Raw genomic sequence first — 25,748 nt, 5'->3', positions numbered from 1 at the left:
GTACAGCACTTAAATCATTTTGGGGGATTATTTTTAATTTTATCAAAAGATTTAAATCTCGAAAACAGTAAACCATTTAATAAGGAGTCAGACTTATTGCGATAAGGTAGTAGGTCTAAAAGGAAACAACCTAGACTATTTAATAAATGTCCCAAATATATATTAAGTGAATAAAATCTTTTATATTTATATTTATCTATCAAAAACAGATATAATATAAAATATTTATATATATATAAAAAATATATATAAGTATATTAGATAGACAATCAGTCAGCGGGTTTGACAATAATCATCTGTTAATGGACATGTAACAATGTACTGATTTGACAATTATATTAGAGAAAATATACGGGTCTAAATATATAACAGTTTAATAGATATTTATATATACTCATTTTAAGTGGGCATATATAAATATGGTAGCAGAATATATGATAAAGAGAAAATCATAAAGAGAATGCTGGCTTGAGTAACGAAAGATAGTAAAAGACTATCCTCCTATTCATAAGGTTTAACAATAAACGAACGGTCCCTAAGATATTTATAGAAATATAAAGTTAATGGGAGATAGAACAAGAAAAGAAAAGAACCGTACTGTAAACCGACACAGGTATGATAAAGGAGAATGAGATAACTACTATGAATGAACTCGGCAAAAAAGGTGTAAAGCCTAAGGTCGTGCGACTGTTTACCAAAAACATAGCTTACTGCATATTAGAAATAATAAGTATAGTAAGTGATATCTGCCCGGTGTATGCCTAATAAAATAATTATATATAAGTATAATATTGAAAAGGTGTGTTAACGGCGGTCTTATTGTGAGGATCCGAAGGTAGCGAAATTCATTGACGCATAATTGGTGTCCTGCATGAATGATTACACGATGCGACAACTGTATCCATAGTAGACTCAGTGAAATAGCAATTGCGGTGAAGATGCCGTATAGCCATAGATTGACAAAAAGACCCTATGCAGCTTTACTATATCTTTATTCTGATTCTAATATTATTTATTTCAGTATATTAGGTTATATTTATTAATAAATAAAATGAGATACCTATATAAATAATTATCGAATCTTATCATATTTTATAAATAATTTTTATTTATTTTAATGAGACAAAGTAAAGAGGTTAGTTTCGATGGGGCGTCGACATCAGCGAAAGCATCTGATGTGTCTAATTAATAATTATTATTTTTTTTATAATACCTTACTTATGTAAGGATACTTTTTAAGTATTTATTTATTTATTAGTAATTAACGTACAAAAGATCTATAAAGCAAATAGATATAAATATGCAAGGATAACAACATAATTGTGCGATGATAATAACACTTACAAGTGAAATTAGTACTTACGTAGAGTGTAGTGAACAGGCATATTCAATTGATATGGATGTCGATAACGGATTAAAGTTACGCTAGGGATTAATTCTGTTAGTCCCTTAATTTGGTGACAAATTATTATAAAATTGGGTGAATTGCATGAAAGTCTCTCTTTTTGAGATGATATGCAGCGAAGCATTTTCTATACATTTATTTAAAGGAAAATGAACGTTCAACGACTAGTAGGTGAGTAGTATAACAATAATCCTCCCACGAGTGCCCAACATCTATTTATTTATATTCTTAAATTAACAATGAAAAACTTTAATAATAATATATTTATAACTATAAATCAAGTTATAAATATAGTATCTAATAGTAATTTATCCCCCCTTCGGGGATAAATCATAAAAAACAATTTCTTAAATTATCTAAATATCAAAAAGATATTTTAGTTAAAAAACTATTATAAAATATAAATAAATATGATGATGACATAGTCTGAACTATATAGCAATATATAGATATATCATTTAAATAATGATATGATAACAAATTTGAACAGGGTAATACCGCGTGAGAGTTGATATCGTCAGCGGTGTTTGCCACCTCGATTAAATAAACGATAGTTGAGGTTAAATAGGGTTAATTGCATAAATATCTAAAGAATATATACTAAGCAAAGCTTAGAAATATACCTATTTACACATTGTGTTAGGAAATATATATATTCTATGACAATATGCAGCGAAGTATTTTATATACACATGTATTAAAACATGAAATAAAATAAACGTTCAACGACTAGTAGGTGAGTAGTATAACAATAATCCTACCACGAAAGCCCTAAATATTAAAAAAATACCGCATTATGGGGTTATTATTAAATATTAAGACATAGTCTGAGCTATATAGAAATATATAGAAATATCATTTAAATAATGATATGATAACATAAATGGTCGTCTAGACTCGTCCTCCCGGTCGCAGCAACTGGGTAGGGTAGGACTGTTCGTCCTCTAAGGAGTTACTTGAGATGGGTTAATTACGACGTGAGTCAGTAATGATTTTATCATCTATGGTTATATTACTTAATCGTTGCCTCAAGTGTACGAAAGGATAATGAGGTGTTTTCCTATGGTTTTTTGTTAATTATATATTACCTTATAATAGGTATTTATATTAACATATTAGCTAAGAAAATTGAGGATACATATTGAATGCATCTCAAATATTAAACCCTTCGATTATGTAATTTACATATTATACTAATATGTTATAGTATTATAACTATATAGGTTATATAAACTAATTAATAATATCATATACCATACAATATATTTAAGGGATCATAGATTAATTGGTAAATCTTTCGCTTTGCATGCGAACAATATCGGTTCAATTCCGATTGATTCCATTATTTATTGTATTTTATAATATTATATTATTTATATATATATAAAAAAAATGATTAGATTAGATGTACCTACACCTTGAGGTTTTCGTTTTCAAGATTCAGCTACTCCTAACCAAGAAGGTATTCATGAATTATATGATCATATCATGTATTATTTAGCTGTTATTTTAGGTTTAGTTTCATATTTATTATTTGTTATTATTAAAGATTATAAAAATAATACTTTTTCTTACAAATATATTAGACATGGTCAAACTTTAGAAATTATATGAACTATTTTCCCAGCTGTTGTTTTATTATTAATAGCTTTCCCTAGTTTCATATTATTATATTTATGTGATGAAGTTTTAACTCCTGCTATGACTATTAAAGTTATAGGTTTACAATGATATTGAAAATATGAATATTCTGATTTTGTATCAGAAACTGGTGATACTATTGAATTTGAATCTTATGTTGTTCCTGAAGATATGTTAGAAGAAGGTCAATTAAGATTATTAGATACTGATACTTCTATTGTTGTTCCTGTTGATACTCATATTAGATTTGTTGTTACTGCTAATGATGTTATTCATTGTTTTACTATCCCTTCTTTAGGTTTTAAAGTTGATGCTACTCCTGGACGTTTAAATCAAGTTAGTGCTTTAATTCAAAGAACTGGTGTTTTCTATGGTCAATGTAGTGAATTATGTGGTATTAATCATGCTTTAATGCCTATTAAATTAGAATGTGTTCCTATTAATGACTTTATAGAATGATTAGGTGAGCAAGATTTCGTTTATGTAGCTTAATGGTAAAGCAATGTACTGTTAATACATCTATTCTAGTTCAATTCTAGACTTAAACGTTGTATGTATACACCCTGTTATTTATATATATATTTATATTTATATTTATATTTATATTTATATTTATATTTATATTTATATATATTTTTATTTATTTTTATTTATTTATATTATGTTAAATTTTATTAGTGGTATAAGTAGTATATTAGCTATAGGTTTATTAACACCTGTACAAAGTATATTATTCTTAATCATTTTATTTGTTAGTACTGCTATTTCTTTATATAGTCAAGGTTTTGTTTTAATGGGTATTTTATATATTTTAATATATGTAGGAGCTATAGCTATATTATTTTTATTTATATTATCATTATTAAAAATAGATTATAGAGTTCAAGGAACTATTTCACCTTTAATAATAACTATTATTACTATATGTTTAATACCTTTAGATTTATCTTATAATACTTATGGTATAGTAACAGATATAGAGAATATATCAAATGAAAGTTTAACTTTAAGTTGAGGATCTATTCAAGGTTTAAATGAATTAGTTATAGTTGGTAATCAATTATATACAGAATATGCTATTTTATTAATTTTAACTGGTTTAATTTTAATATTATCTGTTATAGGGGCTATATCAATAACTAAATAATGAATTTTATAGAATTATTAATATTATTTTTATCTATATTATTAGCTGTTGCTTTTTTAACTGTTGCTGAACGTAAAACTTTAGGTTATATGCAACGTAGAGTTGGTCCTAATGCAGTTGGTTATTATGGAGTTTTAATGGCTATAGCTGATGCAGCTAAATTATTATTAAAAGAAATTATTATCCCTACTCATGCTGATAAATTAATATTATTATTAAGTCCTATGATTGCTTTAATATCAGCTTTATTATGTTGAGCTGTTATTCCTTTTGGTCCTGGTATCGCTATTACTGATAGTAATTATGGTTTTATATTAACTTTAGCTATTAGTAGTATAGGAGTATTTGGTACTTTATTAGCAGGATGATCAGCTAATAGTAAATATTCTTTATTAGGTTCTATTCGTTCTACAGCTCAATTAATTAGTTATGAATTAGTTTTAACTACTATTATTTTATTATGTATTTTATTCGCTGGTACTATGAACTTATCTAAATATGTTGAATTACAACAATCTATTTGATTAGGTATACCTTTATTTCCTTTATTTATAATTTGATTTATAGGTTGTGTAGCTGAATGTGCTAGACCTCCTTTTGATAATGTTGAAGCTGAATCTGAATTAGTTTCTGGTCATATGACTGAATATTCTTCTTCTATTTTTGTTTTATTCTTTTTATCTGAATATGCTTCTATTTTATTTTTATCAACTTTAACTTCTATCTTATTCTGAGGTGGTGGTACTGGTATTTTCTTATCTTTAAAAGCTAATTTCTTTGCTTTTACTTATATTTGAGTTAGAGCTACTCTTCCTAGAGTTAGATATGATAAATTAATTAATATGTGTTGAGTTATTTTCTTACCTCTTTTATTCGCTATTGCTTTATTCTTACCTGCTTTAATTTATATTATTGATGGTTATATATTCATAGTATTTACTTTATAAATAATCCTTTTTATTTTATTATTACTCCCTTGAGTAAAATGATATTTATTACTAATATAAGAATATTTTTTAATAAAATAAGAATATTATAATATTCATGATAAACATGAATATAAATAAATATTTAATTTAAAATTAAGTATTTACATAAAAACTTTGCATTATGGAATTTTTACTTTTAACTGATATAAATATATATATAATATTGTTAAACTAAACTTAACTTAAATTAAAGGTAAGTTAAAAAGATAAAAGGTATAGAAGATAAGTAAAATAAAATAAATTCTTTTAAAGAATGAAACAAATGAGTTATGTAACTCGTTGACTTTATAGTACATCTCATAAAGATATAGCTATATTATATTTAGGTTTTGGTATGTTAGCAGGTATGGTAGCAACAGCTATGTCAGTAATAATAAGATTAGAATTATCAAATGGTAATAGTCAATTCTTATTTAATAATAATCAAGCATTTAATGTTTTAATTACAGGTCATGCTATAGGTATGATATTCTTATTTGTAATGCCTGTATTAATAGGAGCTTTTGGTAAAATAAAATATTATGTTTCTTTAATGTGAAATTTATTAAATTATAAATTTAATTATTATATAATTAATACTAAAAAATTTTCTATAAAAGAAAATTTATATGATACAAAAATATCAGTTGAAAATGAAAATAAATATAAAAATTTAAATTCATATTTAGCAGGTTTAATTGAAGGGAATGGGAGTATAAGTACTCATAATTCTATATTTAAAAATAGATATAGTCCTATAATAATTATAGCTTTTAATAAAAAAGATTATCCATTAGCTTTATATTTAAAAAATAAATTACAAATAGGTAATATTTATATAAAATCTAAAACTAATGTATGTCTTTGACAAATAAATAAAATAGAAGAAGTTTATAAATTATTAAATATAACAAATGGTTATTTTAGAACACCTAAATATGAAGTAATAGTTAAGGCTATTAATTGAATTAATTCTTATATTTTAGAATATAAAAATAAAGATATAAAAAATATATCTATATCTAATATAAATATAAGGAATAAAATATTATCTAATATAAATATATTAGATATAAAACCTATAGATAAATCAGATTTATTAAGTAATTCTTGATTAGCTGGTTTTACTGATGCAAATGGTAATTTTTCTATATCTTTAAGTAAAAGAAAAAATAGAAAAAATAGTGTTAATTTAAGTTATAGATTAGAAATTAGACAAAATTATCATAAAGATAATGAATTTAATATTAATAATAATTATAATTTAATTATGCTAAAAATAGCATCTTTATTTAATACTTCTTTATATTCTAGAGAAAGAATTTTAAAATTAAAAAAACAAAATAATGAAAAAACTTATTATAGTTATATTATATCAGTAAATAGTATAAATAATTTAAAATTAGTTAATAATTATTTTAAAAAATATCCTTTATTATCTTCTAAATATTTAGATTTCAAAGATTGATCTGAATTATTAAATTTTATAATTAATAAAAATAAATCTCGTATAAATTCTGAATGTTATAATTTAGGTTTAAAAAAACGTTTAGATTTTAATAAAACTAGAACTACTTTTAATTGAAATCATTTAATTTAATTTAACTTCATTATTATAACATAATATAATTAAATTGCCGTGAATAATTGTAAAATTATTTATAATTATACTACTATATTCTGGAAAATCCTAAAGCTTTATATAATATATTATGATATTTATAATAATATATTTTATATATATTAGTTTATTATATATTAGATAATATTTTATTTATATTTTATAAATAATACCTTTTTTAAGGTTATTAAAAATTATAAAGATGTAACAATGGATAATCAGTAGGAAACCAAATTAAATTATTACTTAATTTTTATTAATTCTCTTACTAAACAAGAATATTCTTTCACTATGCAAGAGAATTATATAATATATATATATAAGTATTAAATTTTTTAGTAGGATCCTCAGAGACTACACGTAGTACTCCAAATATATAATCAATTATAAGATTGAAAAATAAACCGTCTAAAACTGGTTATATTACTTTTATTTTATAAGATAATACTTTTATAAAATAAGGGATTCTATCTATAAAAAGGTAGAATTATTTGGATGAAGATATAGTCCAAATTGTTTTGAAAAAGACAACCCTATTTTAGGGATATTCAAATATATATATATATTATTGAAATATATATATATAGAATATATATAATGAATTTTTTTTTACCTATTATGATAGGAGCTGTAGATATGGCATTTGCTAGATTAAATAATATAAGTTTTTGATGTTTACCACCAGCTTTAGTTTGTGTTATAGCTTCTGTTTTAATAGAAACAGGATCAGGTACAGGTTGAACATTATATGCACCTTTATCTGGAATAAATTCTCATTCAGGTCCTAGTGTAGATTTAGCTATATTTGCTATACATTTAACAAGTATATCTAGTTTATTAGGAGCTATAAACTTTATAGTTACAACTTTAAATATGCGTACTATAGGTTTACATATGATAAATGCACCTTTATATGTATGAGCTATTTTCTTTACAGCTATATTATTATTATTATCATTACCAGTTTTAACCGCTGGTGTAACATTATTATTAATGGATAGAAATTTTAATACAGGTTTCTATGAAGTAGGAGCAGGAGGAGATCCTATATTATATGAACATCTTTTCTGATTCTTTGGTCAAATATGGCCCTTTATATTTTATATAAAATATATGAATTGTGCTATATGCTGGAACTTTACTTTATTTATATTTTATTTATATAAGCCCTGCAAAACAGGGATACCCGCTGAAAGCGGGCATAAAGGTTTATTAATTACTATATATATAAGTCTATATATTTATATAGCCAATATAGTTAAAATATTAATAGATATATTTTATATATATTTGATAATAGTAAATATCTCCATTAAATGATATTTAATTTTATTATTTAATAAATGTATTTATTATTTAAAAATAATATATATAAAATATAAGTCTTGTAAAATAAGACTATCTACTTTTAGTAGTTATAAAAATAATCAGCAGATAACCAAAAATAGTATTTATAATTTACAGTCAAAGACTGGTAATCATTCTGTATTACAGAATAATTTACAATTATCTAACAAAGTGGTAGAATATCCTACCAAAAGTTTAGTATTTAAACGTTATAAATCTAATTTAGTAGGAATCTCAGAGACTACACGCACAAAATCTTTAAATATTTCATTTAATCAATGATTAGCAGGATTAATAGATGGAAATGGTTATTTAGGAGTTTCTAAAAAAGGTTATACAAGTTGTGAAATAACTATACCTTTAGAAGATGAAAAAGCTTTACAACAAATTAAACAAAAATATGGAGGATCTATTAAACTTAGATCAGGAGTTAAATCTGTTAGATATAGATTACATAATGAAAAAGGTATGATTAATTTAATTAATGCTATTAATGGGAATATACGTAATAGTAAAAGATTACCTCAATTACATCATGTTTGTTCTATTTTAAATTTACCTATTATTGAACCTATAGAATTAACAATTAATAATAGTTGATTTAGTGGGTTTTTTGATGCAAAAGGTTCTATAAATATTAATTTTAAAAATAAATATCCTCAATTAACTATTAGTATTACTAATAAATATTATAAAGAAATATATCCTTATATGACTATATTTGGAGGAAATATTTATTATGATAGAGCTCAAAATGGTTATTATAAATGAACAATACAAAATAAAGTTAATATATTTAATTTTATTAATTATATATCTAAAAATCCTTTAAAAACAATTAAATTTAATAAAATTTTATTATGTAAAAATTATTATTATTTAATAAATTTAAAAGCTTATAAAACTCCTGAAAATTCAAATTTATGCCACTCAGGGATAAATCATCCCGTATCACAGGATAATTTATTAAAATCTTGAAATAAATTTATAATAAAATGAAATAAACCCCGCTAAGCGGGGATCATTGCTTTTAGCGATAATAAAGATTAAGATATAGTCCATACCCGTATTTTAACGGGTAGCATCCAGAAGTTTATATATTAATTATTCCAGGATTTGGAATAATATCTCATATAGTATCAACATATAGTAAAAAACCAATATTTGGTGAAATAGGTATGTTATATGCTATGGGATCTATAGGATTATTAGGATTCTTAGTTTGAAGTCAATGGCTGGCTTTCCTTAAGCGTGAGTTTAAGGTAATAAATTTCACTATAGGCTGGAAAGGTTATCTTGATAACATACATCAAGAGAATTTAATATCTACTTTTTATAGTAAAAATGATATTCCCGTCATAGGCGGGGAATTTTGTAAAACAGAATTTAAAAATGCCCAATCAGCAGGAAACAAGATTAAAGGATCCTCAGAGACTATACGTGAAAATACTTATTCCTCATTTATTGATATGTATTATAAAATTTATAATTTTTCTTTTAAAGTAGAAGTTAATGATATTTATAAGTTATCTTCTTCTCATGATTGATTATCTTGATTTATAGGTTTTTCTGAAGGAGATGGAGCTATTCTTATTAATAAATCACAATCTATATTTGTTTTAACTCAAAAAGATTATAAAATTCTTGAACATATTAAAAATACATTTAAATTTGGTAGAATTAAATATATTTATGATAAAAATAATAAATATAAATATGCAAGATATTTTGTAGAAGATAATTGTAATATTTATTTATTATATTTATTATTTAATAATAATTTACATTCTTTAAATAGAATGAATCAATTATATAATTGATATAATAATTTATTTAATTGTTATTTTATAAATAAGCCTCGTATAACGTATATATCCGCCAACGATGAGCATAATAAAATTATTCTTGATAAACCTTCAAATATTTTAAAAAAAGTTAATTTAAATGATGCTTGATTATCAGGTTTTACTGATGCTGAAGGTTGTTTTTCTGTTAAAATTAATAAAAGATATCATAATTTAACTGGTCATATTATAAATAATATATTTATATTAGATCAAAAAGATAAAGATTTACTTAATCAAATTAGTAAATTATTTACTGATAAAAATTTAGTTAAACTTAGAATTTCTTCTATTTCTGTTTGTTATAGAATATCTATATCTTGTAATAATATTAATAGTAATATACATAAAGATATTATTAATTATTTTGATAAATATAAATTAAAAACAAATAAATATAAATCTTTTTTAATATGAAAAAATATTTTATATAAAATTTTAGGTAAACAACCTTTAGAAGAGAATATTATAAATAATATAAGAAATATGAGAAAACAAATGAATAAATATACTATAGAAAATAAAACTATAGGATATTCAGGAAATAAAAATAAGTATAAGAGATAGTCCATGGGTATAATCTACCCGCACCACATGTATGTAGTAGGTCTAGATATAGATTCTAGAGCTTACTTTACTTCTGCTACTATGGTTATAGCTGTTCCTACAGGTATTAAAATTTTCTCATGATTAGCTACTCTTTATGGAGGTGAATTAAGATTAGGAGTACCTATGTTATTTGCATTAGGTTTCTTATTCTTATTTACTATAGGAGGTTTAACAGGAGTTATGTTATCAAACGCATCTATAGATGTATCATTCCATGATAAACATTTATTTTTTAATAAATATTATAATCCCCACCTTATGGGTGGGGGTATTCTCCCTTCATGAGAAAATTATATTAAAAAATATTGAGTAGGTTTAATGGATGGAAATGGAAGTATTCAAGTTAATCATTGAAGATCTAAAAATCTTCAATTTAGATTAGTTATTAAATTAAAATATAATAAAAATAATTATAATATGTTATTATTAATTAAAAATGTAATAGGTGGAAATGTTAATATTATTTTTAATAAATATAATAATAGACCCGCCAATGGGGTAAATTCCCGCAACGCGGAAATTAAATATAAATCTTTTGTTATATGAGTAGTTAATAATAAAAAAGATATTATTAATATTATTAATATATTTAATGAATATCCTTTATTAACTTCTAATAAACAAGCTCAATTAAATTTTTTAAAAATAAATTTAGAAAAAAATGATATAAATTGATATTTAAATAATAGAAATAATAAATATAATAATATAGATTATTATCAAAATATTATAAAAAATATATTAAATAATTTCTCTGCCTTACAGAGAGATACTCAGCCTAAGGTAGGTAATTATAATAATTCCCAGTCTTCAGTAGGGGATCCTCCAATAAAATTGGAGAATTATTTTAATCCATGATTAAGTGGTTTTATAGAAGCTGAAGGTTGTTTTTCTTTAAAAAATAATAATAATCATTCTTTTTCTATAGGTCAAGATAATGATTTATTTTTATTAGAATTTATTAAAAATTATTTTAAAGCAACTAATAATATTAAGAAAATAAATAAATCATTTTATTTATTAAAAATATATAAAAAATCAGTTTTAATTAATATTATTAATCATTGTAATATTAATCCTTTATTAGGTTTTAAATATCAATCTTATTCTTCTTTTTCTAATGTTTTTATTAAAGAAAAAATATAAGTGTCATGTCGTCATATCACCATGATAAATATTTATTTATCGGTAATATTATTATCGTTTAATCTTTGATATAATATTGCTAACGGTAGAACCTTTTCTACTCTATAGATGTAAAAACTATAATAATAAATAAAGTTCTTATAAAAACTAGTTGTTACTAGTTATTTATTTATAATATATATATAAATATAAATATAAGTTTATTATTTATAAAAGGCAATACCGTGGAAACCTTATATATATATATGTATATAAGGACTCCGTAGAGACTAAACGTGATAATTAAGAATTTATTAAGTTAAATTAAGATAAGTTATAGTCCGATCCTCTAGGTGACTAGAGTTAAATTAAAGACTTATTATGTAGTCGGACATTTCCATTATGTCCTATCTATGGGAGCTCTATTTAGTTTAATAGGTGCTTATTATTATTGAGGTCCTGCTATGTTTGGATTAAATTATAATAAAGTTTGAGGAGAAATACATTTCTGATTATTATTCATTTCAGTAAATCTTATTTTCCTTCCTATGCATTTCTTAGGTATTTAATCAGGATATTTAATGCTTAAGTAAAACTTCACTATATGCTGGAAACTCTTAAAGCTATACTTACTCTTTTTATTTTATATATATATATATATAATTTATTTTTTGTGAAAATAGTATAGATAATACAATAGACAATCAGCAGGAAACCTTTATATAAGGGATCCTCAGAGACTACACGTGAAGAATTTTTTATATAAATATTTAGTTTTTACTAAATTTTACTACTTTATAAGTAGTCTTTTTATATATTTATATAAAGAATTAAGATATAGTCCAGATTATATAGAAATATATAATATATATATATTATATATATATACATATTTAAAGTTATATATAAAAATTAAATATTTAATTATAAACTTTTAAATATATAAACTGCTTAATGGTATGCCTCGTCGTATACCTCAATATCCTGATGCATTTATAGGATGAAATTATATAAGTAGTTTTGGATCTATATTATCATTAATATCAGTTTTAGCTGGTTTAAAAAGTGTATTAATTCAATTAGAAAATGGTACAGAACTAGAAAAAGAAGTTCAAGTTACACCTGATTTTACAGAATCTAATTTATGTAGAAATACAAGAGATTCAGATCTAGAATTAATATTAACTAGACCTGCTGAATATCATACTTTCTCTGAATTACCTATTTTAATATCTCCTAATAAAGATTAAATATATATTCATATACTTATATTAGACTTATACTTATATTAATCTTAAATAATATATATCTTATTGTTTTGCTATTAAATATCAATATAATTAAATATATATAATATATATATCATAAATTATAAATATAAACTATAGTATAATTAAGAAAATATTAAAAAGATTATATATGATAAATATAATAATAATAAAAAGTAAATATAAAGGAAAGGATGTATGGCTGAGAGGTTTAAAGCATAATATTTGAGATATTAAGACTTAAAAGTCCACGTGTTCGAATCACGTTGCATCCGAATATGACTATGGCGAAATTGGTAAACGCGATTAGTTTAGGTCTAATTATATTATATTTAAGGGTTCAAATCCCTTTAGTCATAGTAATAATAATAATTATAATAAAAAATATTTAAATAAAATGACATTATTATTTATAAGTTATTCAACTTTAACATCTATATTAGCTAGATTAGTTAATAATATATCTAAACATATATTTTTAGTATCTAGTATATTAATAGCGATACCTACATTATATGATTGACAAGAAATTAATGTTTATTATACTTCTGATGGATTAGCTGATATTTTAATTTTATTAACAGCTTATTTATTACCTTTATCTATTATATCAAATTGAAATAATATGAAAAATATATTATATTTTGAATTAGTTTTTAATTTAGGTATAATATTATTAATAAACTTTATGTGTCAAGATATGACTTCTTTCTATATTTATTTTGAAGCTTCTTTAGCTCCTTTATTTGTTTTAATAAGTCTTTATGGTGCTGGTAATAGAGATAAAGCTTCTGATTATATTTTAATATATACTTTATTTTCTTCATTATTTATGCTATTAGGTATAGCATTATATGAAGTTATATTAGATAATACTGATTATCAAGCTACTAGTTTATTAGTTTTATCTTTAGATTTACAATGTATTTTATTTCTTGCTATTTCTATAGGTATAGCTGTTAAAACACCTTTAGCTCCTGTTCATACTTGATTACCTGTTGTTCATTCTGAATCACCTCTTGCTGGTTCTATTTTATTAGCTGGTATAATATTAAAATTAGCTATATATGCAATAATAAGATTATTATTACCTACTTTATCAGATGCTTCTATATTATATACTCCTTTTATATATATTATATGTATAATTACTATAATATATACATCAATTATAACTTTAAGACAAACTGATTTAAAAGTTATTATAGCTTATAGTTCTATAGGACATATGGCTATATGTATTTTAGGTATGTTTTCTAATAGTATAACTGGTATAACAGGTAGTTTTATATTATCTGTTGCTCATGGTTTAGTTTCCCCTGGTTTATTTATTATAATGGGTGGTATATTATATGATAGATATCATAATAGATTAGTTCAATATTTCCAAGGTTTAATTACTTATATGCCTATTTTATCTATATATTTAATAACTTTAAGTTTCTGTAATATAGGTACTCCTTTATCTATTAACTTTATAGGTGAATTATTATCTATAACTGGAGCTATAAGTAAAGCACCTATATTAGGTGCTATAGCTGCTATATCTGTTTTATTATCAGCTTGTTATCAAATGAAATTAACAAATAGATTAACAGGTGGTGTTAAAACACCTTATGTTTATTTAACTAAAGATTGTACATATAGAGAAACTGTTTTAATGTTATCTATTATAATACCTACTATATTTTTAGGTATATTCCCTATGTGATCAATAGATTTCTTATGAGAAGCACCTTCATTATTATATATATTCATATTAAGGTAAGCAGTATAATGTAATGGTAACATGCAATGCTCATAACTTTGTAATTGGTAGTTCGAATCTATCTACTGCACTTAAATATAAACCCACTATTAATAGGTTTATATATTTATAATACATTTATATCATTATAAATTCTTTATATATATAATATTATTATAATAAATATATAAGAAATATATATAAATATGAATTATAGCTCAATGGTAGAGCAGTCCACTCATAATGGATGTATCTCAGTTCAATTCTGAGTAATTCAATAAGAAAATAAAATAAAATTTTCTTAAAAAAGAACTTAACTTCTAAGTAAAGTAAAGAAGATTTAAAATAATTAAATAAAAAGAAAGAGAACATGATGTTGGTTCAGATCAAATGCTATGTAGAGGCATTACACATGCAAGTTATATATATTAAGGTATATATAGCGATAAGGTGAGTGAAAATGTATAAAAAAAATATACAATCAGATGTAGGTAATAGAGAGAAATCTAGCCATCGAACTGGAGCCGACGATTTTCGTCACAACGGTCACATTGACAGAAGTCAACTCTTATTAAGAGCAGCAGTGGGGAATCTTTGACAATGGTCTAACGACTGATCAAGCTATCTACGAGAAGGATATTATATAAAAATATAAATAAATCAATTGCTTTTAGCAAAAGAAATATTTATAAAAATAAATAATAAAAGGAAAACTATAAACTTCTAAATATATATAATAATGATATATATATGAAAGAGTCCTAACTAAAACATGTGCCAGCAGCTGCGGTTAGACATGGAGGGCTAGCATTGTTCGAAATGGCTTAAAGTACCTGTAGAACGTTTTATAAAAATCTTAATTTTAAAGATTATTCGCTAATGGCGGATATATATATATAAAATAGAATATATAAAAAAGTGATATGAAATAAAGTAAGAGAGATGAAATACAACGAAAACATTATGACAGCAAAGAGATCACTTAAATATATTGACGTTGTGAGGTGAAGGCTACGGGCGCAACATGGATTCGATACCCATTTAGTCGTAGCAGTGAACTATGAATACAATAAAAGAAAAGTTAAAATGAATAGTATTCCGCCTGACTAGTACGCTCGCAAGGGTGAAATACAAGACATTAGACGGTTGTAGTCATGAGCAGTGGAACATGTCGTTTAATTGGATGATCCTCCTAAAATCTTACCATTTTTTGAATTTTTAACAGGCGTTACATCGTTGTCGTCAGTTCATGCCGTGAGGTTTAATATTAAGTTATTTAATGAACGTAATCCTTATTAAATATATATCTTATTAACTAATAATATATATTTATAAAAGTATAGTTGAGAAACTATAGGAAGTAAAGGCCGAAGACTAATCATGATGACCCTTATAAAATGGGCTATAGACGTGTTACGACGTTATTGACAATATATTTATATTTAATTATAATTTAATTAAACAATAAGACTTTGATATTATTTCTTTCATGAATTATAATCTGAAATTCGATTATATGAAGGAGGAATTGCTAGTAATCGTAAACTAGAGAGTTACGGTGAAATTTTTAACTACTTCGTACTAACCACTCATCAACAGCAAGAAACTGTTTACTTTCCTTACAAAAGGTTTGTTTATCAGTGACCTGCTGTAAGTTGAAATACGGTTCGGTTAGGGGAACCTGACCGGGTTTTATTATTTTTAATATTTATTCACACATATTTTTATTCCATTATTTATACTCAATTTAACTGAATATAATGCAGATATATTTATATCTTATAAATTTATATCCCACTACTTCGTAAGGTTAATTTATCCCCTTCGGGCATAAATCATTACAAGATAATTTATTTCCAGCTTTGCTGGAGATAAATCATCTTTAGGATAATTTATTAATTCCTTCACGTCGAAAGAGTATTCTCCTGTTTCACAGATGTATTCTTACCTTTAGTTAAAGTAGTTTATATATCTACTTATAATTAATATTTTATAATTAATTATATATAAAAATAGTCTATATCTCAATGGTAGAGAGATCGATTGATAATCGATAGATGTAAGTTCAATTCTTACTAGACTAAGAATGCCCAATCAATGATTGGGGATATTCCTATTCCTATTCCTAGTAATACTGGAATATTATGAGTCGTTGACTAATCGGCAAGTCCCCTAGATTTGAGTTAGGTATATGTACGTTCGAATCGTGCCGACTCAGATTATTTATATTGCTCTAGTAGCTTAATGGTAAAGCCTTATAATGTCACTATAAGAGTTGACAGTTCGAATCTGTTGTAGAGCGAGGATAGTTCGGCATTGGTAAGCCACCCTACTTGCTATGTAGTAGCTTTTTAGCTCTCAGCGTTCGATTCGCTGACTATCCGTTATTATTATTCCCCTTATTATTACATTATAGATAATAAATATCTACTTATGATTGATTTATATATATATAATATTAAAATATAATGACATATAGCACAATGGTTAGTGTATATTATTACGGATAATATTATGTAAGTTCAATTCTTACTATGTCATTTTTTATAAAAAGTATAATATTTTATATAAGATAAATTATAATATTATTAAATATAAGATAAATTATAATATTATTAAATATAATATTATTAAATATAATATGAAAAATAGTTATAGGTGGTTATATAACAATATGAAAATTATATAAAGGTAATGCTTATATCTGCATTTTTAATATTTTTAGTTTTCTCAACTTATTCAAATCCTATAATTATTAATAGATTAGGTTCTATTACTATTATATTCTCATTTATTTTATATATATCATCATTAGATATTATAAGTATGTCACCTAATTTATCATTATTTAATAATTGATTTATTATTACTCCTTATAATTTTCCTTTATCTATATTAATATTATTATTATCAATAATTTTATTAATTTATAGTACATCTAATCATAGATATGATTTAAAATCACCTTATTATTTTTTATTATTAATAATAAATATTATAGGTTTATTATTATTCCCTTTAGTTAATGATTTATTATCTTTATATATTTTAATAGAATTACAAAGTTATTCATTATATTTATTAACTGGTTTACATAATAGATCTTATAATGCTTCTAGAGCTTCTTTATTATATTTCTTAATGGGTGGTATCGCTTCTACAATTATATTATTATCTTCTTATTTTGTTTATTCTTATACTGGTTCTACTAATATATCAGATATTAATATATTTATGAATTTTGATAATACTATACATAATTATTTTAATATATTATTAATAGCTTTATTTTTTAAAATGGGTATGGCGCCATTACATCGTTGAAGTATTTCAACTTATAATTATGCACCAACTTATATAACAGCTTATATAAGTGTAGTAGCTAAATTATCTATAATATCATGAATATTTGCTAATGCTTCTTTATTTGATCATTATATTTTTATAATATTCTTTTATATTTCTTTATTTATAGGGGCTTATAAACCTTTATATCAAATAAATATAAAAACTATATTAGCATATAGTGGGATATTAAATTTTGGATATATTTTATTATCTATTATAACATTTGATACATCTTTTTATATATATATAATACAATATATATTAACACATATAATATTATTTTTAAGTATATTAGGAGCGAGTCAATATATAGATACACCAATATCAAAATGATCACCATTAATATATATACATCAATTAAAATTACCTAATTTAACATTAGCTTTATGTTTTGTTTTAGCTTTATTTTCTTTAATAGGAATACCTCCTTTACCAGGATTTTTTGCTAAATTTTATGTATTAATAAGTGCTATTCAAGATAATTATATATTAGAATCATGTGTTATTATAGTTTGTAGTGTTGTTGCAACTTATTATTATGCTAATATAATTAAAACTTTAATAACTAGTTATAATAGTAATAATAATGTTAATTATGTTAATCCATCTTTAGCTTATTCTATTGCTACTTCTACAGTTTTATTAATTAGTTTCTTTATATATTTACCAGCTATATCAGAAGGGTTATATTTAATAATATTATAAAATGTTTACTATTTATCTTTATTTAGCTCCTATAGTAGCTATGGCATTAGTAGGTTTAAATTATTTAATATCAAATTCTAATTCATATGTAGAAAAAGATGGTCCTTTCGAATGTGGTTTTACTTCTTATCAACAATCTAGATCTGCCTTTAGTGTTGCTTTCATCTTAGTTGCTATTTTATTCTTACCTTTTGATTTAGAAATTTCTTCTATTTTACCTTATGTTGTTAGTGCTTATAATAATAGTATTTATGGTTTATCTATTTTAATATTATTCTTATTATCTTTAGTTATTGCTTTTGTTTATGAAATAAATTTAGGTGCTTTAAACTTAGAAAGACGTTTTATCCCTATCGTTAAACCTTTAATGCATACTCTTTATAAATAATATCTATATTATTTATTATATTCTTAACTTTTGAATAAATATTATTAACTTTAAACTAAGTTAACATACTATTTTATTTAAAAATACATATTTATCTATTCTTAGTATTTACTTTTATATATATAAAATATAGAGGAGAAGAAAAGTATAAATAGATATAAAAATAAAAAATAAAGATGCAATTAGCATTAGCAGCAAAATACATTGGAGCAGCAATAGCTACTTTAGGATTAGGAGGAGCAGCTATAGGAATAGCTTTAGTTTTCGTAGCTTTAATTAACGGTACTTCACGTAACCCTTCATTACGTGCTACATTATTCCCTCAAGCTATATTAGGGTTTGCCTTGAGCGAAGCCTGTGGATTATTCTGTCTTATGATATCATTCTTATTATTATATGCAGTTTAATTCACTTTAATTATTTAAAACACTATATAATGGAATTTAAATATATATTTATTCATATAATGACTAACCGAAAGCTGAATATAATTTCACAATAAAAGGTTATTATTTATACATTAAAGATATAAAGGAAATATTTTATTTTATAAAATATAATATATGTTCGATTCATATAATATCTATAGAAATCTATTTATTAATAAATGAATATTAAAAATAATATAAAAATAAATGAATAATAATAAAATATTATTAAAATATCTAAAACAAAATAAAGATATTTCTAAATTAATAGTAAATAAAATATTAAATTTAAAACCTATAAATATATCTTCAATAAATCAGGAAATATATTCTTATGTAAAATGAAAGGAAATATTAAATATGCCTATTAAAAAGGAATACTATAATTATATAAAACTTAATAATAATTTTATAAATTGACTAATAGGGTTTTCAGATGGAGAAGGTTCTTTTATAATTACATTTAGAAAAAATGAAAAAGATAAAATAAATAGAATAATATTTTCATTTAAAATAAATTTACATATAGATGATAAAAATATATTAGAAATAATATTAAAATATTTTAATTTTAATAACATAAAAATATATCATTCAAAATATAAAAATGAAACTGAAAGTGTAGAAATAAGAATATCTAAAACAGAAGATATTAAAAATATAATAATACCATTATTTAAAGATAAATTAAATACTAAAAAAGCTCATGATTTTAATATTTGAATGAATATGTTTGAAATAAATAATAATAATAAATTATCATGAGATGAAAAATATCCTTTATTATTAAATTTAAGTAAAACATTAAATAATTATAATTATAAACATAATGATGATGAATTAAATATAAAAATAAATATAAATTGATATATAGGTTTTATGGAAGGAGAGGGATCATACAGTGTAAAATATGATAAAAATAAAAAATATACATTAATATCAGAAGTATCACAAAGAGAAGAATCTATAAAATTATTTAAAGAAATGAAAATTTATTTAAAAAACTTACCTGTTGATGAAAATTGTCCTGATATAATAAGAGAATATATAAAAAATATAAAAATAAATATAGTAGAATATAAAAAAACAAATAAAATAAAATTAACAATATCATCAATAGATTATTTTTATTGAGTATATTTTCCTAATATCTTAAAACATGAATGAAATACAAGAAAAAGTATAGATATGACATATTTTATGATAGCTACTATTATATTAAAACATGGTTTACATTATACAAAAGAAGGAGCTAAATTATATGAATATATAAGGAATAATAATAATACAAAACGTTATAATATAAATAAAGAAATAGATATAAAATGAATAATAAAAGTATTATCTCAAAAACCTATATATGATCCAAATATACCTCAATATATAAATGCTCATAAAAGAAGTAGAGAAACTATAAAAAAAAATATATATTCATATATAAAGATATATATGAATATAGAAATATAAAGGTAAGCGGTTATGATGAAATGGTAGACATAGGACACTTAAGATGTCCGGGCTTAGACCGTATAGGTTCGACTCCTATTAACCGTAAGAAATAAATAAAAATATAAAAGTATATTTATATAGAATATAAGGGGGAGGTTCTAATGTTGGTAATTAGACCTAAATTGTAACTTTAGTGCCGTAGTGCTTCGACTGTTCGATTCAGTCCCTCCTCATTATTATTAATAAATAAATAAAAACTCAACAAAGCTAAGAATATATCTTTACATGATATGAGTAAATATATACTTTACATGATATGAGTAAATATATCTTTACATGAAGTGAGTAAATATATACTTTATTTAACTAAGGAAATATATAAAAGGTAGCTATAGTTCAAAGGTAGAACATTCGTATGTGGAACGATATATCTGAGTTCAATTCTCAGTAGTTATCCTTTTTAAACTTAGGTAGTTCAATGGTTAGAACAGTTGCCTCATATGCAACTAATATAGGTTCAATTCCTATCTTAAGTAATATAAAACTATATAACATATATATGTTATTAAAAATAAATTTAATAAAAATAAAGGTAAATATATATATATATAAATAAAGTCGTATAAGCTAACCAGGCATAGCGTCCGTTTTGTAATCGGAAGGTGTGGGGTTCGATTCCTCAATACGACAATGTTAGACCACATGATCTAATGGTATGATACTACTACTTCACAGTATATATATGGGTTCAATTCCCATTGTGGTTACATAAGTGACAATAGGTTAACTGGTAAACCCTGGCACTTCCAATGCTACTTTGCGTGTTCGATCCACGCTTGTCATATTTATAATTTATAGTCAAAAGCTGAAGATTATTCCATTTAAGAGAATAATTTATGCCTCCTGCAAAGCAGGAACATATATCATCTTATAGATAATTTATAGTCAAAAGCTGGTGATCATTCCATTTCATAGAATAATTTATTTATATATGTATATATAAAATATATAAGATTATAAATATTGAACGTTGTTATTCATGGTTGAATGAATTAATTGCAAATTAATCTCTTTAGGGTTCAATTCCCTCAACGTTCTATTACGATCTCGAGTTTTATCTATTTATATCTTGGATTTATATTTATAAAATATGATTCTAATATCACTATATCTCGGTCTACTATACAGATTGTTGCGTAATTGGTAACGTATCTACATTGGGTGTAGGGCTATGGGGGTTCAAGTCCCTCCAATCTGATAGATTATTTATATATTTTTATAGAGTATATATATATAACTAATTAAAAGTTAGTATATCTGTTTATTATAGATATTCCCACTATGTGGGGTTATATAATCTCTTATATAATCTTATTTATAGATTATATATCTCCAGTTATATACTGGTTATTTATCATTTATTATTTAAATTTAAATATGCCACAACTTGTACCTTTTTATTTTCTTAATTTATTAACTTTTGGTATTTTAACTATTTCTATATTAGTATACTTTATATCAGTATATTTATTACCTAATATATTAAGATTATTAATTGCTAGAATTTTAATAATTAAATTATAAATGAACATCTACTTATATTATAAGTAGATAATAAATATTATACCATTTTTGTAATATATTTTAAATAGAATAATTTATTTATAAATTCCTTAATGTAAAAGATATCTACTATTAGTTGGTATATAAATAGTTCATTTAAATTCGTATTACAATTTCTTTTACCTACCTTAAAAGGCAAGGGAAGGATTATATATAAATATAAAATCCTTATAAATTCTGATAATCAGGATTTCTTTCTTTAACAAGTAAATAAATAAATTTATATTCAGCTTAGCTGGAGATAAATCATCTTTAGGATAATTTATGCCCTTCGGGGATAAATCATCACAAGATAATTTATTTATTTTAAAAAGAAGAATAATAAGGTATTATTAAATCAGTTATATCAATGATATAAGAAGATAATAAAAATTATTATAAAATGATATTTTCACCATTAGATCAATTTGAAATTAAACCATTAATAACAATAAATAATATAATAACATTAAGTTTAACAAATTATGTAATATATTTAATATTAGTTGCAACAATAATATTAAGTGTATTAAGATTATTAAATAATACTAAATTAGGATGAAATAGATGAGGAGTTGCCGTATTATCAATATATGATACTATATTAAATATGGTAAAAAGTCAAATAGGAGTACGTGGAGGTTATTATTTTCCTTTAATATTTACTATATTTAACTTTATATTAATAGCTAATTTAATAAGTATGATACCTTATTCATTTGCTATATCAGCTCAATTAGTTGCTATTTTATCATTTAGTTTAACTTTATGATTTAGTGTTACTTTAATAGGTTTAGTTAAACATGGTTGAGAATTCTTCTCTTTATTCGTTCCTAGTGGTACTCCTTTACCTTTAGTACCAGTTTTAGTTTTAATAGAAACTTTATCTTATAGTTCTAGAGCTATCTCTTTAGGTTTACGTTTATCTGCTAATATTTTATCAGGTCACTTATTAATGTTAATATTAGGTTCATTAATTTTTAACTTAATGAGCTCTTCTATTATTGGTTTTGTTTTAGGTTTTATCCCTATAGCAGGTGTTATTGCTATTGTTACTCTTGAATTCGCTATTTCTATGATTCAAAGTTATGTATTTAGTATTTTATTTAGCTCTTATTTAAAAGATGCTATTGATTTACATTAAATTTTATATATTATTATATAATATATTAATTTCTATTATTTATAGATATTTTATTTATTCTTATTTTAATTTATCCTTATATAATAGTTGATATATCTATACCTTTCAATATAAAATATATATCTAATAAAAGATAACTCCAGCCAAAGGCTGATAATCATTCCCTTCACAAAATAATATATTTTATACAAAGTAGAGGATATCTCATCTAAAAGATAATATATTCTTTTATAAATATATCTTCTTATAAAAATATATTATGTCCGCTTTAAGCGGATATCCCCGATTCGCGGGGCTTATTATTTTAATTTTATCATATTTTAAGGATAATTTTATTAAATAAAAGTAGATATATAAATAATATTTATATATATTTATAATCTCATTATAAATATAATATTTATATATAATATATAAATATATAAGATATATATATATATAATAAAATAAAATGATAGCAATGTTAACAACATTATTAACATTTTATATTAGTCAAAATAATATAATAACATTGTTAATAGCAATAGAAATATTATTATTAACAGTAACAGTTAAATTAATATATATAGGAGGAGTATATAATGATGTAGAAGCAACAATATATGCTATATATATAATAATATTGGCAGGAGCTGAATCAGCTATAGGTTTAAGTTTATTAGTATCATATTATAGATTAAGAGGGAAAGTAACAAATATATTATAATATAATGTCTTGATTAATTTATAAATTTGAAGAACCTATATCAATAAATTTAGGAACATGATTTTCAGTAGGAGATATACATGTTAATTATGGATTATTATTAGATTCATTATCTTTAGTTGTTATGGTACCAGTAGGAATAGTAACATTATCAGTATTATTATATGCTATAGAATATATGAGACATGATCCTAATCGTAATCGTTTTTATATAATATTAAGTGTTTTTGCTATATTTATGACTATATTAGTTATAAGTGATAATTATATAATGATGTTTATAGGATGAGAATTTGTAGGAGTAATATCTTATTTATTAATATCTTTTTGAAATACACGTATTACAGCAATGAAAAGTGCTTTATCAGCTATATTATTAAATCGTATGGGTGATACTTTCTTTGTTATTTGTTTAGGATGTATGTTATCTTTATTTCATGCTGTTGATTTTGATACTATTGAATTGTTAACTCCTCATATTAATACTTCTATTTTAAATATTTTAGCATTATTATTATTATTAGCAGCTACAGCTAAAAGTGCACAATTAGGTTTACATGGTTGATTACTATCAGCTATGGAGGGTCCTACTCCTGTATCAGCTTTATTACATGCTGCTACAATGGTTTGTGCTGGAGTATTTGTATTAGTAAGATCTAATTTTATATTAGAATATACCCCATCTATATTATTAGGAATATTATGATTAGGAGGTATAACAACATTAGTAAGTGGATTAATAGCAATAGTATCTAATGATATAAAAAGAGTTATAGCATTATCTACGATGAGTCAATTGGCTCGAAAATATATGTTCAAAGATGAGCATATATTTTCCCGCGAAGCCGTAGCGGGAGGGTATATACCTTACATTTCAAGGTATATATTCAGGAATCAAACTATTTACGAGAAAATTCATTTTATATTCGCTAAAAGCGAATGTTTTCAAAATATGAAAATTAAATTTAATTCTTTATATTATTTATTTAAAAATAAATTATATCATGTATTAGAAGGATTTATATTCGAAAAGAATAAATCATTAAAAAAAGAAATATCTTTAATAAATAAACATATATATATAAAACCTATATATAAAGAAATATATACTTTTAAAAATATATTTAATATAAATAAAATTATAAAAAGAAATTATAGTACTTCAAATATAAATAAAACTATAATTAATAATAAATCTAAATTAGATATAAATAATTATATATCAGGATTTATAGATGGAGAAGGTTGTTTTTAAT

The 25,748-nt window shown here is 22.8% G+C and overlaps 18 protein-coding genes, besides 3 other annotated features; all 18 read left to right on the top strand.

The window, feature by feature from the left end:
* Positions 1–875: 875 nt before the first annotated feature.
* On the top strand, positions 876–1,043 carry PRCAT00006403001 (uncharacterized protein; the record flags this gene model as incomplete). Its single annotated transcript, XM_062956539.1, has 1 exon — positions 876–1,043. One exon carries the CDS (start codon positions 876–878, stop codon positions 1,041–1,043), a length of 168 nt encoding a protein of 55 aa, XP_062813032.1.
* Positions 1,044–2,349: 1,306 nt separating this feature from the next.
* Positions 2,350–2,406: a sequence feature (Short protein (PRCAT00006402001, CUM68665.1) was converted to a misc_feature.).
* An 811-nt stretch (positions 2,407–3,217) lies between these two features.
* PRCAT00006400001 (uncharacterized protein) lies at positions 3,218–3,505 on the top strand (the record flags this gene model as incomplete). Its single annotated transcript, XM_062956538.1, has 1 exon — positions 3,218–3,505. The coding sequence occupies one exon, from the start codon at positions 3,218–3,220 to the stop codon at positions 3,503–3,505; it is 288 nt and encodes a 95-aa protein (XP_062813031.1).
* A 93-nt stretch (positions 3,506–3,598) lies between these two features.
* Positions 3,599–3,724, top strand: PRCAT00006399001 (uncharacterized protein; the record flags this gene model as incomplete). Its single annotated transcript, XM_062956537.1, has 1 exon — positions 3,599–3,724. One exon carries the CDS (start codon positions 3,599–3,601, stop codon positions 3,722–3,724), a length of 126 nt encoding a protein of 41 aa, XP_062813030.1.
* Positions 3,725–4,192: 468 nt separating this feature from the next.
* PRCAT00006397001 (uncharacterized protein) lies at positions 4,193–4,450 on the top strand (the record flags this gene model as incomplete). Its single annotated transcript, XM_062956536.1, has 1 exon — positions 4,193–4,450. The coding sequence occupies one exon, from the start codon at positions 4,193–4,195 to the stop codon at positions 4,448–4,450; it is 258 nt and encodes an 85-aa protein (XP_062813029.1).
* A 381-nt stretch (positions 4,451–4,831) lies between these two features.
* PRCAT00006396001 (uncharacterized protein) lies at positions 4,832–4,927 on the top strand (the record flags this gene model as incomplete). The annotated part of the gene is made up of 1 exon (XM_062956535.1): positions 4,832–4,927. One exon carries the CDS (start codon positions 4,832–4,834, stop codon positions 4,925–4,927), a length of 96 nt encoding a protein of 31 aa, XP_062813028.1.
* A 589-nt stretch (positions 4,928–5,516) lies between these two features.
* Positions 5,517–5,720, top strand: PRCAT00006394001 (uncharacterized protein; the record flags this gene model as incomplete). Its single annotated transcript, XM_062956534.1, has 1 exon — positions 5,517–5,720. The coding sequence occupies one exon, from the start codon at positions 5,517–5,519 to the stop codon at positions 5,718–5,720; it is 204 nt and encodes a 67-aa protein (XP_062813027.1).
* A 1,153-nt stretch (positions 5,721–6,873) lies between these two features.
* Positions 6,874–6,927: a sequence feature (Short protein (PRCAT00006393001, CUM68659.1) was converted to a misc_feature.).
* Positions 6,928–13,600: 6,673 nt separating this feature from the next.
* On the top strand, positions 13,601–13,966 carry PRCAT00006390001 (uncharacterized protein; the record flags this gene model as incomplete). The annotated part of the gene is made up of 1 exon (XM_062956533.1): positions 13,601–13,966. One exon carries the CDS (start codon positions 13,601–13,603, stop codon positions 13,964–13,966), a length of 366 nt encoding a protein of 121 aa, XP_062813026.1.
* Positions 13,967–14,203: 237 nt separating this feature from the next.
* Positions 14,204–14,938, top strand: PRCAT00006389001 (uncharacterized protein; the record flags this gene model as incomplete). XM_062956531.1 has 1 exon in its annotated part: positions 14,204–14,938. One exon carries the CDS (start codon positions 14,204–14,206, stop codon positions 14,684–14,686), a length of 483 nt encoding a protein of 160 aa, XP_062813025.1. The 3' UTR covers positions 14,687–14,938.
* A 1,273-nt stretch (positions 14,939–16,211) lies between these two features.
* Positions 16,212–16,271: a sequence feature (Short protein (PRCAT00006388001, CUM68656.1) was converted to a misc_feature.).
* Positions 16,272–18,776: 2,505 nt separating this feature from the next.
* PRCAT00006386001 (NADH-quinone oxidoreductase subunit A) lies at positions 18,777–19,163 on the top strand (the record flags this gene model as incomplete). The annotated part of the gene is made up of 1 exon (XM_062956530.1): positions 18,777–19,163. The coding sequence occupies one exon, from the start codon at positions 18,777–18,779 to the stop codon at positions 19,161–19,163; it is 387 nt and encodes a 128-aa protein (XP_062813024.1).
* A 176-nt stretch (positions 19,164–19,339) lies between these two features.
* On the top strand, positions 19,340–19,570 carry PRCAT00006385001 (ATP synthase subunit C family protein; the record flags this gene model as incomplete). The annotated part of the gene is made up of 1 exon (XM_062956529.1): positions 19,340–19,570. The coding sequence occupies one exon, from the start codon at positions 19,340–19,342 to the stop codon at positions 19,568–19,570; it is 231 nt and encodes a 76-aa protein (XP_062813023.1).
* Positions 19,571–22,477: 2,907 nt separating this feature from the next.
* Positions 22,478–22,624, top strand: PRCAT00006384001 (uncharacterized protein; the record flags this gene model as incomplete). Its single annotated transcript, XM_062956528.1, has 1 exon — positions 22,478–22,624. The coding sequence occupies one exon, from the start codon at positions 22,478–22,480 to the stop codon at positions 22,622–22,624; it is 147 nt and encodes a 48-aa protein (XP_062813022.1).
* A 421-nt stretch (positions 22,625–23,045) lies between these two features.
* On the top strand, positions 23,046–23,204 carry PRCAT00006383001 (uncharacterized protein; the record flags this gene model as incomplete). Its single annotated transcript, XM_062956527.1, has 1 exon — positions 23,046–23,204. The coding sequence occupies one exon, from the start codon at positions 23,046–23,048 to the stop codon at positions 23,202–23,204; it is 159 nt and encodes a 52-aa protein (XP_062813021.1).
* Positions 23,205–23,252: 48 nt separating this feature from the next.
* Positions 23,253–23,414, top strand: PRCAT00006382001 (uncharacterized protein; the record flags this gene model as incomplete). The annotated part of the gene is made up of 1 exon (XM_062956526.1): positions 23,253–23,414. One exon carries the CDS (start codon positions 23,253–23,255, stop codon positions 23,412–23,414), a length of 162 nt encoding a protein of 53 aa, XP_062813020.1.
* Positions 23,415–23,597: 183 nt separating this feature from the next.
* PRCAT00006381001 (uncharacterized protein) lies at positions 23,598–24,227 on the top strand (the record flags this gene model as incomplete). XM_062956525.1 has 1 exon in its annotated part: positions 23,598–24,227. The coding sequence occupies one exon, from the start codon at positions 23,598–23,600 to the stop codon at positions 23,784–23,786; it is 189 nt and encodes a 62-aa protein (XP_062813019.1). The 3' UTR covers positions 23,787–24,227.
* Positions 24,228–24,237: 10 nt separating this feature from the next.
* On the top strand, positions 24,238–24,492 carry PRCAT00006380001 (uncharacterized protein; the record flags this gene model as incomplete). Its single annotated transcript, XM_062956524.1, has 1 exon — positions 24,238–24,492. One exon carries the CDS (start codon positions 24,238–24,240, stop codon positions 24,490–24,492), a length of 255 nt encoding a protein of 84 aa, XP_062813018.1.
* Positions 24,493–24,616: 124 nt separating this feature from the next.
* Positions 24,617–24,781, top strand: PRCAT00006379001 (uncharacterized protein; the record flags this gene model as incomplete). The annotated part of the gene is made up of 1 exon (XM_062956523.1): positions 24,617–24,781. One exon carries the CDS (start codon positions 24,617–24,619, stop codon positions 24,779–24,781), a length of 165 nt encoding a protein of 54 aa, XP_062813017.1.
* A 60-nt stretch (positions 24,782–24,841) lies between these two features.
* On the top strand, positions 24,842–25,057 carry PRCAT00006378001 (uncharacterized protein; the record flags this gene model as incomplete). The annotated part of the gene is made up of 1 exon (XM_062956522.1): positions 24,842–25,057. One exon carries the CDS (start codon positions 24,842–24,844, stop codon positions 25,055–25,057), a length of 216 nt encoding a protein of 71 aa, XP_062813016.1.
* Positions 25,058–25,069: 12 nt separating this feature from the next.
* On the top strand, positions 25,070–25,198 carry PRCAT00006377001 (uncharacterized protein; the record flags this gene model as incomplete). The annotated part of the gene is made up of 1 exon (XM_062956520.1): positions 25,070–25,198. One exon carries the CDS (start codon positions 25,070–25,072, stop codon positions 25,196–25,198), a length of 129 nt encoding a protein of 42 aa, XP_062813015.1.
* Positions 25,199–25,748: the final 550 nt, after the last annotated feature.

The sequence above is a fragment of the Priceomyces carsonii genome (genome assembly GCF_900007245.1).
Source record: "Priceomyces carsonii strain CBS4050 genome assembly, scaffold: Debaryomyces_carsonii_scaffold_8, whole genome shotgun sequence".
Classification (NCBI taxonomy): Eukaryota; Fungi; Ascomycota; class Pichiomycetes; order Serinales; family Debaryomycetaceae; genus Priceomyces; species Priceomyces carsonii.
This window is presented reverse-complemented; position numbering and strand designations above follow the sequence as displayed.